We start from the raw sequence: 18,216 nt of genomic DNA on the forward strand, positions 1-18,216 counted from the left end.
GTAGGACAAGGCCTTAAGCACTCAAAGCCTGCCCCCAGTGCATCTTCCTCCATCAAGGCTATATCAGCTCAGCCTCCCAAACAGCGCCTCAAATACGGAACATTTCTCATTGAATCCACCACAGGAAACTGGCAGGGAATGTTTGCATGTTCCTTGTGTAATAGAATTTGGGAGCAGCAGCGTTTTTAGTCATCATCCATGCTTTCCTGACTTTTGAGTCACCTATGTTCCTATAAGTGATTCCCCAGTAAACACATTGGTTCACCAAACTACCTGGATGGGATAGTATTGTGACTGTGGTCTAACATTGTCTTCTCTGTTGAATGCAACTAGACTCCCTCCCAGGAAGTCTGATGCAAACCATTGTCTAAGCAACTCATTTGGCTTTATAAATCATAGAGTTTGACCAGTACCACTTGTTGAAGATGCTGTCTTTTTTTTCCCGTTATGTATTTCTGCCTTCTTTGTCACAATCAGGTATCCATAGGTATGTGAATTTATGTCTAGGTCTTCAGTTTGCTTCCACTGATCAGTGTTTCTGTTTTTGTGCTAATATCATGATGTTTTTATTACTATAGCTCTGTAGTATAATTTGAGATTGGGGATGGTGAAACCTCCAACAGTCCTTTTATTATTTGGGATTGTTGTAGCTACCCTGGATTTTTTGTGTTTCTACATGAAGAAGAAAAATTGTTATATCATGATTTATGAAGAATTGTGTTGGAGTTTTGTTGGGAGCTGCATTGAATTTGTAGATTTTTTGGTAGGTTGGTCATTTTCATTATGTTAATCCTACCAATCCATGAATATGGGAGAGAGAGCTTTCCATCTTCTGATACTTTCTTCAGTTTCTTTCTTCAACATCTTAAAGTTTTAATCATACAACTCTTCCACTTTCTTAGTTAGAGTTACTATAGGGGAATTTATAGATAGAATTACTTGTATCATATTTCCAGGGACCCAAACGGGGCACCTATTGCAGGCCAGAGAAACAAATCCACCCAATCTAGCTTAGTGATCCGGTGGCTTTTTTGGGACTACGGGTAGCATGGTGGGCTCAAAGGCATCTGTGTCATTTGGAAATTGACCTCAGTTTGTGATGACATAAAAGCCGTGTTCCTGGAGTTCCTGCTTGACAACAGCTAAGCTGGTTGGAGTGTCTTTTCTCTGCAGTAGTTGTGACTTCTGATATAACCTTGGGGGCAGGGCCATGTGAATCTTTTTAACTTTCAGGAGTTCCCTGAGACTTGTGAATATCATCTTCTTCCTGAACTGCCCTCTTCCAGAGGCAGTGTTTCAGTTAGGACAGCACAACACTGTCCCTCACCATTTTAGAACTGGCCCACAGATAATTTTCTACTCTGGAGGGTAGTAAGAGTCCTCACTGGCAAGATGAGGTTAGTGTTGGACCTAGTAAAGACCATCCTTGTACATAATAAGGATCCTATGGGAAGAGGAGGAAAGAAGTGTAAGATTAGCAATGAGATGCGTGATATTTCTATTGGCCAGGGATAGATAGACTGCAACTTAACATTTTTTCTTTGAATTGTCCAAATGAAATTTTGATTCAGAAATATTGGAAAGAATGTTAGAAAACAGGCTAGAAGAAAGAGCGTCCACCTATACTTCCCTACCAAAGAGGCACCAAACCAAGATTGCTCTGAAAATCCCCATTGCCAAGAGAAGCCTAGGTATCTACTTGTGTCACACTCCAGGGTTACTCTGTCTGCTTCGTACAACAAAAATAACAATCACAACCATTTTTAAGACAGTTTCTAACCGGGCGGTGATGGCGCATGCCTTTAATCCCAGCACTCGGGAGGCAGAGGCAGGTGGATCTCTGTGAGTTCGAGGCCAGCCTGGTCTACAAGAGCTAGTTCCAGGACAGGCACCAAAGCTACAGAGAAACCCTGTCTTGAAAAAAACAAACAAAAAAAAAAGACAGTTTCTTACTAACTTATCCAGGCTGACTTGAAACTGGTGCTCTTCCTGACTCTGCCTCCTAAATAGCTCAGATTCAGGCATATGCCACCCCATTCAGCTGTCAGAAGCATTTTTTTACCAAATTTTAAGTTTGTGAGTGTTTTTTTTTCTCTTAAGCCCAGTTTTCTAGTCCTTGAGTTGTGAAATTCAAAAGAAGTGACACAATCAAATTAATCAGAAAAAGTATTTAAAAAATACCAAAAATCAGTTCAGAGGATTTCATATAAACAATTGACTAGTCTTTTAAAGCGCTAAATTGATTCTGTTGTGTTTAATCAGAGCAAGAAGTGGGTATAGTTATTGTCTGGTGAAATGGTAAAATTATAAAATTTGCAGACCATTTATATATTCATTAAATGAAACAAGTCTTTAAAAGTGTGTGGTCTGTATACAAGTGCATATAGAGGGATGTGCATGCGTGTGTGTGTGTGTGTGTGTGTGTGCGTGCACTGGCTGTATACATTTTGGTTCTATTAAAGAGGCTTAGATTCTGTTATACCCTGACGCTATTAAATAAAGCTGATATTTCTTATCATGAGACCCTAGCACATCAAATTATTAACAATACAAGATCAAGGTATATAAGACATATATAGCTCAGGTAAGAGGAAGAGTTTGAAAACCAGTGGAGTAAGAAAACTCACTGGTGGGACATGCATCACAGGTGCTCAGAAGGGTGGGTTCAAAGAAGTGGATGCACAGAAAGCAAATCCCCCAGAAGTTTCAATACAGTAGCAGTTAGTCAGTTCCTAATCACCATCATACAAGCCCTAGAATGTAATTAGAAGTGAGCCTTCCCAGGCTGGAGAGGTGGCTCAGAGGGTAAGAGCACTGGCTGCTCTTCCAGAGGTCCTGAGTTCAATTCCCAGCAACCACATAGTAGCTCACAGCCATATGTAATGAGACCTGGTGCCTTCCATGCCAGCAGTACATTGTATGCTTAATAAATAATTAAATATTTTTTTTTAAAAAAAAGTGAGCCTTCTCTCCAAGAGTGGAAGAAAAGTGCTCTGTTGTGCTTCATACAGCGGCTTTGTTTGCATGGCATTGTGCTTTATGTGTTAAAACAATGAACAATACGAATCATAAGAATATGCTAGAATCTCTAAACTAAAAATAGTGTTGATACTGAAAAGAGAAGAAAGGCTCTTTCTTTTAAACAAGAATCCGATGCTTTAAATATGTTTAGATTTTACAGCATTGCCTCTACAGCTTGACCACACCAGTGGTTATGAGTTCCTTCTCAGATTCCTGTTCTCCCCACCAGCCTTTTCCTCTCAAGTTAGAAACTGGTATGACCTAGTCACCTCACTAGTGCTGCTGTTTCTCTTTGCTATGTGGAATTAAAAACCAGTGTTATATAGGCAAAAGCTGGTGCTGTGGTGTTGTAGATGCAGACATACAGAGGTAGCTTGTGGGATCAGTACAGCAAAACAGCTCCTCTCTGCCGCCAGGTTCCATGGGAAGGCAACTCCTAGTGCCCAGCCCTTGCTCACATTCAGAGCCGCTTTCTAAGGGTCAGTCAGCCCCAATCTCTGTCCCTTTGTCTTGTATGTAAGAACTGGGGCAACATTCCTTGCTTTGGACAATACAACTCAAACCTTACTTGCTGTACCTTCTTTTAGAGTGTGCATGGAATCAAAGCCTTGACTTGAATGGCCACTTACAGTGACTCTTATGTGACTTTCCTGACATCATTTTCACTACAGAAAAAGTAAGGCTGCCCAGTGCAGAGGTAGAAAAGTAAAGACAGCCCACAGATCCCTGCCATTCTTTTTTTTTTGTTTGTTTGTTTGTTTGTTTTTTGTTTTTTCGAGACAGGGTTTCTCTGTGGCTTTGGAGCCTGTCCTGGAACTAGCTCTCTAGACCAGGCTGGTCTCGAACTCACAGAGATCCGCCTACCTCTGCCTCCCGAGTGCTGGGATTAAAGGCGTGCGCCACCATCGCCTGCCATTCTTACAGGACAAACAGAATTTTAATTTTACTTTTTAAATTGTTAGGGGGAAGTTAAAATAGAATGCTTAGAATCTTTAAAAACCATAATATTCCTTAAGATCACAGATGAATTTAAGAAGACAATTGATAAAGCTGGTGTGGGACAAGCAGTTCCCCACTGAGCCATACATCCCTAGTCCCTTAGAAAAACCCACCAAGTCGTAAAGGACTTCACACTGTTTACTAAAGCAACTTGATTTTTATCTTGTAGTCCTTTTGTCAAGGAGAAGCAAATGAAAGATTGAAGGCAGAATTTTATTTTTCAAAGATCACTCTGTAGTCAGTGTTGTTGAAAGTGGGAGGGAGAAGGAACTGCGAAGAAGGGTTAGTTTCCTGTGTGTCTGTTGTCCAGGCAAGAGATGTGCAGGGCACTAGCTCAGACAGCAAAAAGTGGGGATGGAAAGGACATGGAAGAGTCAAGAGTGGAATCAGTGATGTTCTGTGAGTGAGCCAGCCAGAGGGTGTTGAAGACAGTCCACCCAGTAGATGAAGTCTGAGCTCTCTAGATGACTTACAAGCATGGGTAAATAAAAGAACTGATGTTTACTTTTGGGCATATACCCTTGGATCTGTTTATCTGAAATAATCAAAGATTTAAAAAACAAAAAAAAGGAAGAGAAAAGAAAAAAAATGGTGCTCTTGTGTATTTGCAGCACTCTGAAGGCTGAAAGCCAAATTCTGGGTTTGTAGGTGGCCTGGACGATGCGTAGCAAGTTGTCTCACAAAACAGATGTTGGTGTTTAATAATTTCCACTAGGAAAAATTCCTGATAATTTTGTTTGCAACTAACCTGTTTTGGAAAGTATAGTTCAGGGCCTTAGAGAGATTTTTCAATGGTTAGGGACACTTGTTGCTCCTGCAGAAGATGTGGATCCCAAACCCAGAAGGTAACTCACAATCATCTACAACTCCAGTTGCAAGGGATCCAACACTCTTCTGCAGGCACCAAGTTGCATGTGATACATACACATACAGACAAAATAGTCATGCACATAGAACAAAATACACATCTAAAATAATTAAAATCTAAATAAATTATAGTATAGCACAATGGTTCTCAACCTTTGGTTACTTGTATGTGAGTGTATTTGCGTGTGGGCAGACCTGCCAGGAGACAGACAGAGGAACATATTTTGATTCCTAAGAAATATGTTTTGGTTCTGTCAGAACTATATGTTTTCTGATGGTCTTAGCTGACCCCTGTGAAATGTTCTTTTAACCCCCAGATTGAGAACATTAGATCTAACGTAGTCATTCTAAAATTTTCTTGGGTATAATAGTTAATTTAAACAAAGCACATACTTTTTTAAGTAAAAAAAAAAAACTTTGATTCTTCCCCAGTTTATTTGTATAGATTTATAGAGAAATCTCATTTCAAGTACATTTTCTAAGAATAATTTTGGAACAGAAGTCCTTATATTATTAAAATTGAAGCAATTGTAAAAGTTTCTCCATAAACACTATTATGAAAAAGAAATACATTATTACACTGGAGAGACAGCCTGCAAAGAAAAGTCTAGTTCCACCTGGAGTCATATGCTTAATAATATGCTTTTATGTTTGTCCTCTATATCTTAAAGTTGTTGGAGTCAGTGAAGCCTATGAGGATGCTGCCAATTGTCTGTGGTTGTTAACTAACTCCAAGCCTTGTGCAAACTGTAAGTCTCCAATACAGAAGAATGAAGGCTGCAATCACATGCAGTGTGCCAAGGTAAGGTGCTGGCGTGTGTTTCCATGCTTTGTGGTTAAAAGTCTTAATTTAGTTTGTACTACAAGATGATATTCTGGTAATAAAACCATCAGCTAAATAAATAATTCAGTTCATTGCTACATTGAAAAATTAAAATGCCTCCACCTGGCTGAAACATTTAGGGGATTGAAAGGAAGTCTGTGATCTTCGGATCTCAGTGTAGAAAAGAAGCGATCTGCATTGTTGTTGTGTTTTAATCTTGGAATTAGGTTAATATTTTATTAACTCATGCCTCTGTTTCAGTGTTTTTTTTAAAAATTGTAATAATGCTTTTCATTTTCTCCCTTTATTTGAAGTGGTTTTAAAATATTAAGATATCATATTTTTTCTCATTTAGAATGTAAAAGAAATTAAAATAGTTAAGACTAATAAAACGTTGCTCTAAGAATCACTTGAGCGGAGCATTGGTTGCACACGCCTTTACTCCCAGCACTAGGGAGACAGAGGCAGGCGGATCTTTGTGAGTTCGAGGCCAGCCTGGTCTACAGAGCTAGTTCCAGGACAGGCTCCAAAGCTAGAGAGAAATGCTGTCTTGGGGGGATAATCCTTAAACCAATTATCATTGTATTACAACTTGCAAAAGAATGGAAATTACAAAATTATCTTACAAGTTTGCATTATAATAAAATTAATGTAAAGAAATGTACTTTTTGAGCCAGCAGTGATTCCCTAAGTGGTAGAAGGAAACAACATACTGTTTTTTTCTGAGAAAATTACTCAAAAGTACTTAACAGTTTAGTTAAGAACTGAATAAAATTATTTTCTCTAATTATGGCCTCATGTTTAACTCCATATTTGTTTTGTTCTTAGAAAATGTGGTATAAAATTCCTAAATGTGCACAGAAGTATAATTTGATCATAAAAAATCAGCAGTTGGCTGTTGAGGTAGACTCTAGTATTCCCTTTCTGTCCTTTCATGAATATGAATTACTGGAGGAGCAACTTCATGAACTAATCAGTACAAAGGTACTAACATAAGCGTATGTTGCTTGAGATTCGCTAGGGTTTAAAACATTTTCACGATCTGTCAATTTAAGAGCCTTATTTTTGTATACTTTTTGAATTTTTCAGATTGAAAATATAAGCCGAGTTGGTCATGATAGCAGATGGCCTTAATCCCAGCACTCTATAGGCAAAGGCAGGCAAATCTTTGCAACCAGCCTGGTCTAAATAGCAAGCTAGTAGTTAGAGTTACACAGTGATACCCTGTATCCAAAAAGAAAGAAAATAAACTGAAGAGTGGTGTTCTCATTTTGACATAGAAAACTTACCTAGCTAATAGCTTCAGTGCACACAGTTGAATCCTCTTAGAATATTTTTCAAGTATGCAAATAAAACATGTCATGAAAAATTGAATCCATGCTGAAGTGCAAACAATGTCATTATCTGCCTAGGCTTTTGATGCTTCAGTGTGGATTATGATTCAATAGACAATTTGCATTGTCTGAGATTCAATGGGTTAAACATTTTTTAAATGGCATGTTTACTCATATGAAAATAAACTAAGTTATTTTTTAAAATACTTTTTTCATTTCCCCTTAGAAAATTTTTTTGTTTCTGCATTTTTAATTAGAATGTTGTATCATAACCCTACCCACCCCACTCCACCCTATCACTTTTCCCCCTAGCTCCTCTATGGTTTGATAGTGGAATCAGGAGGCCTGGTGGCTAAGGTTTCTTCTCTAGATCCACTGAACATCCTCCTTTGACTTAGGCTCCTTCTCCTATTGTCCCTGCTTAGACTTCTGAGACCCTGGAAGCCTGGGACCTTTGACCCCTAGTAGGAGAGGAAAGAGCTGGAGGCTCTAAGCTGAGGATCACAAGTTCCCTCTCCTCAGCCCACAGGAACACACTGACTCTGTCTAGTGGTCTTTAATTAGGCACCTGCCACCATCCAATGCTTCTTGGTGTCTAAGATTCAGGATTAGAAGTATAGAAAGATGTATCAGAAGTTAAAGAGTATTTACTGCACAATAATGAGGACTGGACTACAGATCTCAACACTATGTAACATGCCAGGCATCCTACAATTGCCTGTAACTCCAGCTATGTATGCAACATCTTCCGGCTTCTTCACTTACCCCAAACCATGGACCTGTACAGGCATGTGCATACAAGCGCGCATACATGTGCATATATTAACACAGACACATACACACATTTACATAAATTAAAACAAATCTCTTTTGTAATTAGAGGCTTCTCTTCCACCCCCCAGTTCCCAATTCACCATTCTGAGGCTTAATATTAATTACACACTGTTTGGTCAATGGCTCAATCTTATTACCAACTCAACACTTGCACCTTAAGTTAATCCATTTCTATTAATCTAATGTGACTGTGGCGTTACTTCACATCTTGTTTCTCTGGCAGCTCCTAGTGGCTCTCAGACTTCACCTTCTTTCTCTCTGTATCAGTTTGGATTTCCCACCTAGCTCTATTCTGCCCTATCATAAGCCAAAGCAGCTTCTTTATTAACCAATGGTTGATGGAGGAAGGTCATTGGCTAATAAAGGAACTGCCCTGGCCCATTTTATTCTAGGCTAATTCTCACGTATTAATTTAGCCCATTTCTAATCATCTGTGTATGGCACCCCAAGGTGCACTTACCGGGAAGATTCTAGCCTATGTCCATCCTGGGTCGGAGCTTCATCCCAGGAGCAGGGCATGGCGTCTCTCTCAGGCGTCTTCTCCCGAGAGAAGAGCTGTCCAGACTCTGACCTCACTTCCTCTTCCTCCCAGCATTTTGTTCTGTTTACTCCACCCACAGGGCCAAGCAGTTCCTTTATTGGCCAATGACCTTCCTCCATCAAATGGTAATTTATCATATTCACAGCATACAGAAGGGTATCCCACACCATCTCCCCTTTTCTAATTAAAAAGCAAGGTTTTAAATTTAACATAGTAAAATTACATATAGCAAAACCATGTATCAAACAAGAATTACAGTTATGATATTTAGTCTATTTGTATTTGTCAAAATTAAAGAAAATACTCTATCCTATCTTTGTGAGTCTAAAGTTTCATATATAATTTATCTTTTATCATAACTAAGGAAAACTATAATTATAACTGTCTAGTCTTCAACTCCATCAAAGAACCCAGAAGGATATGATATTACCTGAGTAACTGGGAAGTGCATTGTAATCAACTTCCAAGGCTCTAGAAATGACAAAGATTATCTGGCTGCTTGGACAATCACCCAAAGTTGACCTATAAATTGGGGCCTAAAAGCCCATGGGATCGAGCAGACTTTTAAATGAAGCAGGAAATTTGTAAAACTGTAACATTGGCAGGTTGTCAGTCATTTTCCTCTGTGTCCTGCAGAATGTCTGGCAGTTTCTTCTGTGAAGCAGGAACCTAAAGGACCATCCCACCTTGTTTTGACAAAGTTTAGCAGTCATTTTCCTCTGGGTCCTGTATATCAACTTTATAAAGCATACAGTCAAGAGCAAGAGCAGTTTCTTGACCAAATGGTGACCCTTGACAAACTAAAAGCAAACTTCATAAGGAGCTTCTTCAATGCCCATCTATCTCATGAAGTAATCGGTGCTGCCAGGAGCAGAAATCTTTTACTGTCAAGAAAAGTCTAAGTTCTTAAAATACTTTAAATGCTATATTCTGTAGGTCTTTGAAGCATTTGAAGATTACCTATCCATCTGAAATATATCTTTGCATATCTAGAAAACCTGACTAATATAACTGTAAGTTTAAGCATTATAGATGACTATTAATTTGTATTTTTTTTAATTTTTTTTATTGCGAAAAGAAGAAAAAAAACATAAACAAAAAACAAGTTTCCACCTCCTCCCAGCCTCCCATTTCCCTTCCCCTCCTCCCACCCTTCTCCCCCACCTCCCACCCTTCTCCCCCTCCTCCCACCCTTCTCCCCCTCCTCCCACCCTTCTCCCCTTCCCCCCACTCCTCTCCCCCCCCCCCTCTCCAGTCCACAGAGCAGTCCGGGTTCCCTGCCCTGTGGTAAGTCCTAGGTCCTCCCCCCTCCGTCCATATCTAGGAAGGTGACCATCCAAACTGGCTAGGCTCCCACAAACCCAGCACATTAAGTAGGATCAAAACCCCCTGCCATTGTCCTTGGTGTCTCATCAGCCCTCATTGTTCGCCATGTTCAGAGAGTCCGGTTTTATCCCATGCTTTTTCGGTCACAGTCCAGCTGGCCTTGGTGAGCTCCCCGTAGATCAGCTCCACTGTCTCAGTGGGTGGATGCACGCCTCGTGGTCCCGAATTCTTCGCTCATGTTCTCCCTCCTTCTGCTCCTCCTTGGGACCTTGGGAGCTCAGTCCAGTGCTCCTGTGTGGGTCTCTGTCTCTATCTCTATCCATCACCAGATGAAGGTTCTATGATGATATGCAAGATATTCGTCAGTATTGCTCTAGGATAGGGTCATTTCAGGTTCCCAATCCTCAGCTGCCCAAGGAACTAACTGGGAACCTCATCTTGGGCACTAGGGAGCCCCTCTAGGGTCAAGTCTCTTGCCCACCCTAAACTGGCTCCCTTAACTAAGAATTGTGGTTCCGTGCTCCCCTATCCACCTTTCCTTTATCCCAATTCTCCTGTTTCCCAGGTCCCCCCTCCTTCCCTTCTACCTTTTCTCTCCCCATCTCCCTTTACCCCCATCCCACCCCATCCCCAAGATCCCATTTTCTCCCCGGAAATTTGGTCTACTTCCCTTAGCCAAGAGGACAACTATATGTTTTTCCTTGGGTTCACCTTCTTACTTAGCTTCTTTAGGTTCACCTCTTGTAGACTCCGTGGTCCTTATTTATGGCTAGAAACCAATTATGAGTGAGTACATCCCATATTCATCTTTTTGGTCCTGGGACACCTCACTCAGGATAGTGTTTTCTATTTCCATCCATTTGCATGCAAAATTCGAGAAGTCATTGTTTTTTACCGCAGCGTAGTACTCTAGCGTGTATATATTCCATACTTTCTTCATCCATTCTTCCATTGAAGGGCATCTAGGTTGTTTCCAGGTTCTGGCTATTACAAATAATACTGCTATGAACATAGTTGAACAAATGCTTTTGTCATTTGATAAAGCATCTCTTGGGTATATTCCCAAGAGTGGTATTGCTGGGTCCACGGGTAAGTTGATCCCGAATTTCCTGAGAAACCGAAACACTGACTTCCACAGTGGTTGCACAAGATTGCATTCCCACCAGCAATGGATGAGGGTACCCGTTCCTCCACAGCCTCTCCAGCAAAGGTTATCCTTGGTGTTTTTGACTTTAGCCATTCTGACAGGTGTAAGATGATATCTCAAAGTTGTTTTGATTTGCATTTCCCTGATTGCTAAGGAAGTTGAACACGACCTTAAGTGTCTTTTGGCCATTTGAACTTCTTCTGTTGAGAATTCTCTGTTCAGTTCAGTGCCCCATTTTTTAATTGGGTTAATTAGCATTTTAAAGTCTAGTTTCTTGAGTTCTCTATATATTTTGGAGATCAGACCTTTGTCTGTTGTGGGGTTGGTGAAAATCTTCTCCCAGTCAGTAGGTTGCCTTTGTGTCTTAGTGACCATGTCCTTTGCTTTACAGAAGCTTCTCAGTTTAAGTAGGTCCCATTTATTCAATGTTGCCCTTAATGTCTGTGCTTCTGGGGTTATACATAGGAAGCGATCTCCTGTGCCCATCTGTTGTAGGGTATTTCCCACTTTCTCTTCTATCAGGTTCAGTGTGTTCGGGCTGATATTGAGGTCTTTAATCCATTTGGACTTGAGTTTTGTGCACGGTGAGAGATATGGGTCTATTTTCATTCTTCTACAGGTTGACATCCAGTTATGCCAGCACCATTTGTTGAAGATGCTTTCTTTCTTCCATTGTATACTTTTAGCTCCTTTATCGAAAATGAGGTGTTCATAGGTTTGTGGGATAAAATCCGGGTCTTCTATACGATTCCATTGGTCGACTTCTCTGTTTTTATGCCAGTACCACACTGTTTTCATTACTGTAGCTCTGTAATAGAGTTTGAAGTCAGGGATGGTAATGCCTCCAGAAGATCCTTTATTGTATAGGATTGTTTTGGCTATCCTGGGTTTTTTGTTTTTCCATATAAAGTTGATTATTGTCTTCTCCAGATCTGTGAAGAATTTTGATGGGATCTTGATGGGGATTGCATTGAATCTATAAATTGCCTTAGGTAGAATTGCCATTTTTACTATGTTGATCCTCCCAATCCAAGAGCAAGGGAGGTCCATCCATTTTTTGGTATCCTCTTCAATTTCTTTCTTCAATGCCTTAAAGTTCTTGTCAAATAAATCTTTCACTTCCTTGGTTAGATTTACCCCAAGATATTTTATGCTGTTTGTGGCTATCGTGAATGGTGAAGCTTCTCTGATTTCCCTCTCTGCTTCCATATCCTTTGTGTATAAGAGGGCGACTGATTTTTTGGAGTTGATCTTGTATCCTGCCACATTACTAAAGCTGTTTATCAGCTGTATAAGTTCTTTGGTGGAGTTTTGGGGGTCGCTTATGTACACTATCATATTATCTGCAAATAACGAAAGTTTAACTTCTTCCTTTCCAATTCGAATCCCCTTGATCCCCTTATGTTGTCTTATTGCTATTGCTAGAACTTCAAGCACTATATTGAAGAGGTATGGCGAGAGTGGACAGCCTTGCTGTGTTCCTGAGTTAAGTGGGATGGCTTTGAGTTTCTCTCCGTTTAATTTGATGTTAGCTGTCGGCTTGCTGTATATAGCTTTTATTATATTTAGGTATGACCCTTGTATCCCTAATCTCTCCAAGACTTTTAACATAAATGGATGTTGAATTTTGTCAAATGCTTTTTCAGCATCTAATGAAATGATCATATGGTTTTTTTCTTTCAGTTTATTTATATGCTGGATTACATTGATAGATTTTTGTATGTTGAACCAGCCCTGCATCTGAGGAATGAAGCCTACTTGATCATAATGGATAATTTTTCGGATGTGTTCTTGGATTCGATTTGCCAGTATTTTGTTGAGGATTTTTGCGTCGATATTCATGAGTGAGATTGGCCTGTAGTTCTCTTTCCTGGTTGAGTCTTTGAGTGGTTTTGGTATCAGAGTAATTGTGGCTTCATAAGAGGAATTTGGTAATGACCCTTCTGTTTCTATATTGTGGAATACATTAAGGAGTATAGGTATTAGGTCTTCTTGGAAGTTCTGGTAGAATTCTGCATTGAAACCATCTGGTCCTGGGCTTTTTTTGGTAGGGAGGTTTTTGATAACAGCTTCTAATTCTTCGCGACTTACAGGTCTGTTTAGATTGTTCACCTGGTCCTGGTTTAGTTTTGGTAGATGGTATTTGTCTAAAAAAGCGTCCATTTCTTTTACATTTTCCAGTTTTGTGGCATACAGGGTTTTGTAGTAAGATCTAATGACTCTCTGAATTTCCCCTGTGTCTGTGGTTATGTCCCCCTTTTCATTTCTGATCTTATTAATTTGCAAATTCTCTCTCTGTCGTTTGATTAGTTTGGATAGGGGTTTATCAATCTTGTTGATTTTCTCCAGGAACCAGCTTTTTGTTTCATTGATTCTTTGGATTGTTTTCTGTGTTTCTATTTTGTTGATTTCAGCCCTCAATTTGATTATTTCCAGTCTTCTACTCCTCCTAGGTGAGTCTGCTTCTTTTTTTTCTAGAGCTTTCAAGTGGGCTGTTAAGTCTCCAGTATGTGCTTTCTCTGTTTTCTTTAGGTGGGCACTTAGTGCTATGAACTTTCCTCTCAGGACTGCTTTCATAGTGTCCCATAAGTTCGAGTATGTTGTTTCTTTATTTTCATTGAATTCAAGGAAGACTTTAATTTCTTTCTTTATTTCTTCCTTAATCCAGGTATGGTTCAGTAGTTGACTGTTCAGTTTCCATGAGTTTGTAGGCTTTCTGGGGGTAGCATTGTTGTTGAATTCTAACTTTAATCCATGGTGATCTGATAAGACACAGGTGGTTACTAATATTTTTTTGTAACTGTGTAAGTTAGCTTTGTTACCAAGTATATGGTCAATTTTCGAGAAGGTTCCATGAGCTGCAGAGAAGAAGGTATATTCTTTCCTCTTTGGGTGGAATAATCTATAGATGTCTGTTAAGTCCATTTGCTTCATTACCTCCATTAATTCTCTAATTTCTCTGTTAGGTTTCTGTCTGATTGACCTGTCCATTGGTGAGAGAGGAGTGTTGAAGTCTCCTACTATTAGTGTGTGCGGTTTGATGTCTGCCTTGAGTTTTAGTAATGTTTCTTTTACGTACATGGGTGCTTTTATATTAGGGGCATAGATATTCAGGATTGAGACTTCTTCCTGATGAATTGTTCCTGTTATGAGTATAAAATGTCCCTCTCCATCTCTTCTGATTGATTTAAGTTTGAAGTCAACTTTGTTAGAAATTAGTATGGCCACACCTGCTTGTTTCTTAGATTCATTTGCTTGATAAGCCTTTTCCCAGCCCTTTACTCTGAGTAGGTGCCTGTCTTTGTGGTTGAGGTGTGTTTCTTGTAGACAGCAGAATGTTGGATCCTGTTTTCTTATCCAATCTCTTAGCCTGTGCCTTTTTATAGGTGAGTTGAGCCCATTGATATTAAGTGATATTAATGACCAGTGGTTGTTAACTCCGGTCACTTTTTTAGTAGTAGGGTTTGTGTGTTTTCCTTCTTTGATTTGCGCTGGTGAAGAGTCTCTAGATGTCTGAGTTATTGTGGTCATTGTTGGACTCCTTGGTTAGTGATTTTCCTTCTATTATTTTCTGTAAGGCTGGATTTGTGGCTACGTATTGTTTAAATTTGTTTTTATCCTGGAAAATTTTGTTTTCTCCATTTATAGTGAATGAAAGTTTGGCTGGATATAGTAGTCTGGGCTTGCATCCGTGGTCTCTTAGTTTTTGGAGAACATCTGTCCAGGACCTTCTGGCTTTCATGGTTTCCATAGAGAAGTCAGGTGTAAGTCTGATAGGTTTACCTTTATAAGTAACTTGGCCTTTTTCCTTTGCGGCTCTTAATATTCTTTCTTTATTCTGTATATTTTGTGTTTTGATTATTATATGGCGAGGGGATGTTTTCTTCTGATCCAGCCTATTTGGTGTTCTGTATGCTTCTTGAACCTTCATAGGTACATCTGTCTTCAGTTTGGGAAAGTTTTCTTCTATAATTTTATTAAGTATATTTTCTGGACCGTTGAGCTGCACTTCTTCTCCTTCTTCTACTCCAATTATTCTTAGGTTTGGTCTTTTTATTGTGTCCCATATTTCCTGAATGTTTTGTGATGAGAGTTTGTTGGACTTGCTGTTTTCTTTGATCAGAGTGTTTATTTTCTCTATGTTATCCTCAGAATCTGAGATTCTTTCTTCTATCTCTTGTATTCTGCTGGTTATACTTGATTCTGTAGTCTCTATTCGTTTACCTAGATTTTCCATGTCCAGCCGGCCCTCTGTTTGTGTTTTCTTCTTTGCCTCCATTTCAGTTTTCAAGTCATGAACTGTTTCCTTTATCTGCTTGATTGTTTTTCCTTGGTTTCCTAGGGTATCATTCACTGATTTACTCAATTCCTCGAACTTTCTATTATACTTCTCATCCATTTCCATAAGGGCGTTTTTTATATGCTGTTTAAGGGTGTCAATCACTTTCATGAAGTCAGTTTTTTCTACTTCTTCTTGATTAAGGTGTTCATGTCCTCCTGTTGTGGGGTCACTGGCTTCTGGTGGTTTCGTGTTGTTTTTCAGATTGTTGGGAGAATTCCTGCATTGGCGTCTGCCCATCTCTTCCTCCCAATACTCCCTTTTGGATCTTCTTTTACAGGATCAGGTCTTCTTGCCCACTGATGTACCTTCCCAGTGATGTCACTCCCCAGAGATGTTTCTCCACAATGATGTTTCACTCGGTGCCCAGATCGAAACTCTGCGCTGCTTGGTTAGCTCGCGAACAAAGGGCCCACCCCGCTCGCTGCGGGCAGGCTATGGGAACAAAGGAGCTACCGGCCACCCCTTTGTCCTCCCGGTTCGGTCCCAGCGTCCTAGCAGGCTGGGCAGGGAGGCGCTATGCCCCAAAGGAGGGAGAGAGGGAGGGAGACAGGGGGTGTGGGGATCTGGATGTAAGCTGAATGGGATAGAAATAGAGAGGCGGTTTGGGCAGTATAGCCCCTGTGGGATGGCCTGGAAGTGTGGGCGGGCTGAGGTATGTTCCCAGCTGCCGCAGCACTCACTCACCACAATGATGTTTCACTCGGTGCCCAGATCGACACTCCGCGCTGCCTGGTTAGCTCGCGAACAAAGGGCCCACCCTGCTCGCTGTGGGCAGGCTATGGGAACAAAGGAGCTACCGGCCACCCCTATGTCCTCCCGGTTCGGTCCCAGCGTCCTAGCAGGCTGGGCAGGGAGGCGCTATGCCCCAAAGGAGGGAGAGAGGGAGGGAGACAGGGGGTGTGGGGATCTGGATGTAAGCTGAATGGGATAGAAATAGAGAGGCGGTTTGGGCAGTATAGCCCCTGTGGGATGGCCTGGAAGTGTGGGCGGGCTGAGGTATGTTCCCAGCTGCCGCAGCACTCACTCACCACAATGATGTTTCACTCGGTGCCCAGATCGAAACTCCACGCTGCCTGTTTAGCTCGCGAACAAAGGGCCCACCTTAATTTGTATTTTTAACTATGCATTACGTATTTTTTTTTTTTTGGTTTTGGCTGGTTTTAGTTTTGGGGGGTTGCTTGTCCATTGTTTGTTTGTTTGAGATAGGATTTCTCCGTGTAACAGCCCTAGCTGTCCTGGAACTAGCTTTTGTAGACCAGGCTGGCCTCAAACTCATAGAAATCTGCCTACCTCTGCCTCCCGAGTGCTGGGATTAATGACATGTGCCTCCACTGCCTGGCTTATATATTTTTAAATGTACCACATAAACATAATACCTTAACCAAGAGTAGAAATATACATAGAGTATAGCAAAATTGACTTTAAATTTGTATCAATATACAAAAATCCTTTAAACAAGAATAGAAACATATATACAGTGTAACAAGATTGAATTTATATCACTATACCAAAATGATGTGGGAGTCCCCTCTGTGTGCTGTGATCACCACTAATAAATAAACTGCCTTGGCCTGTTGATAGGGCAGAACTTAGGTAGGCAGAGAGACAGAACTGAATGCTGGGAGAAAGAAGGACGGAGTCAGAGAGATGGGATGGAGCTTCTGCCACCAAAGTTAGACATGCTGAAACTTTACCGGTAGGCCACGACCACATGGTGATACACAGATTAATGGAGATGGGTTAAATTAAGATATAAGAGTTAGCCAATAAGCAGTTAAAGAAGTGTTTTAATTAATACAGTTTCTGTGTGGTAATTTTGGTTTGGGGCAGCTGGGACAAACAAGTAGCCCCTCCTCCTACATCAAAATCCATGTCAATACAAAATATCTGATATTAATAGTTGTCTTTTTATCCTATATTCCTGTTTTCCTCTAAATATAACAAACATTCATAACCTACCAAATAACCAAAGATTATCCATACCCCCCAAAATTCTTATGAGTGAGACATTGTTCTCTCCTGCTGTCTGTGGGCAAAGTATCTTTAGGGTCCCTGATAATATTTTTAGACAATGATCAAGCCCTGAGATCAAGCCCAGTTATAACCTTTGTTAATAGATATCACCTCTCAAAATTCAGGCGGTCTCCCTTGACCAAATCTGGTCCATCTTAACCTGGAACAAATCCATAACCTTTTGTTTCCAAAAACAAAGTGGCTTCTCCAAAGTAATGCTTCTTTTAAGTTCCATTTTACAAATACATTTTTACAAAATAATGCTTCTTTTAAGTTCTATTTTACAAATATATTTTTGACATCTGTTTTAAAGTTAAGGCGTTTTTAAAATATTTAGGTTGGCATATTTTTTCAGTCTCTCTTTCAATCCCATGTCTCTCAGCAGCTGTCCCTTGTCATCTTATCAGCCATCAAAAAATTCAAAATCAGAGCCAGGCAGTGGTGGCGCACGCCTTTAATCCCAGCACTCAGGAGGCAGAGGCAGGCGGATCTCTGGGAGTTTGAGGCCAGCCTGGTTTACAAGAGCTAGTTCCGGGACAGGAACCAAAAGCTACGAAGAAACCCTGTCTCAAAAATCAAAAAAAAAAAAAATCAAAATCAAAATCAATACAGTACTTACTATACAGGATCCAGACTCCTTGTGTATTTTCTATCATTACATGGCTTTTTTCTTTTATATTATTTTTGCCATCTCTTTAATAAAGACTTTTATTTTTTAAACTATTTCTTTTTATAGCTCTCCCAAGCCTACGTACATTTTTAAAACACAGTGACCACTTTGGAGCGTTTTGTTTTTCTCTGAATCTGTCTTTATTATGTATCTGTAATCATTGTTTGATTACTGGTTTATGCTTGTAAGCAGATGTGGCTAGGACCAAAGCAAGTGCTTTGGCTCTTGGTTCCACCCTGCTTGTCTTTTCAACATGGCAGAGGTAGCAACAAGCAACACACTTACATGCCACCCCAGTG

General features: G+C 40.2%; 1 protein-coding gene across 5 annotated transcripts in view; it reads left to right on the forward strand.

Annotated features, from left to right (window-relative positions):
- Nucleotides 1–18,216, forward strand: part of Ankib1 (ankyrin repeat and IBR domain containing 1) — a 126,512-nt gene that overhangs the window by 89,671 nt on the left and 18,625 nt on the right. For all 5 annotated transcript variants that reach the window (XM_041675712.1, XM_041675714.1, XM_041675715.1 and 2 more), the window contains one exon: nucleotides 5,559–5,689. In XM_041675712.1, the coding sequence (XP_041531646.1) occupies nucleotides 5,559–5,689 (131 nt within the window). The remainder of the gene's footprint in view (nucleotides 1–5,558; nucleotides 5,690–18,216) is intronic.

Source organism: Microtus oregoni, unplaced genomic scaffold (genome assembly GCF_018167655.1).
Source record: "Microtus oregoni isolate MIOR12 unplaced genomic scaffold, Mior012 000026F_ref0000081, whole genome shotgun sequence".
Taxonomy (NCBI): domain Eukaryota; kingdom Metazoa; phylum Chordata; class Mammalia; order Rodentia; family Cricetidae; genus Microtus; species Microtus oregoni.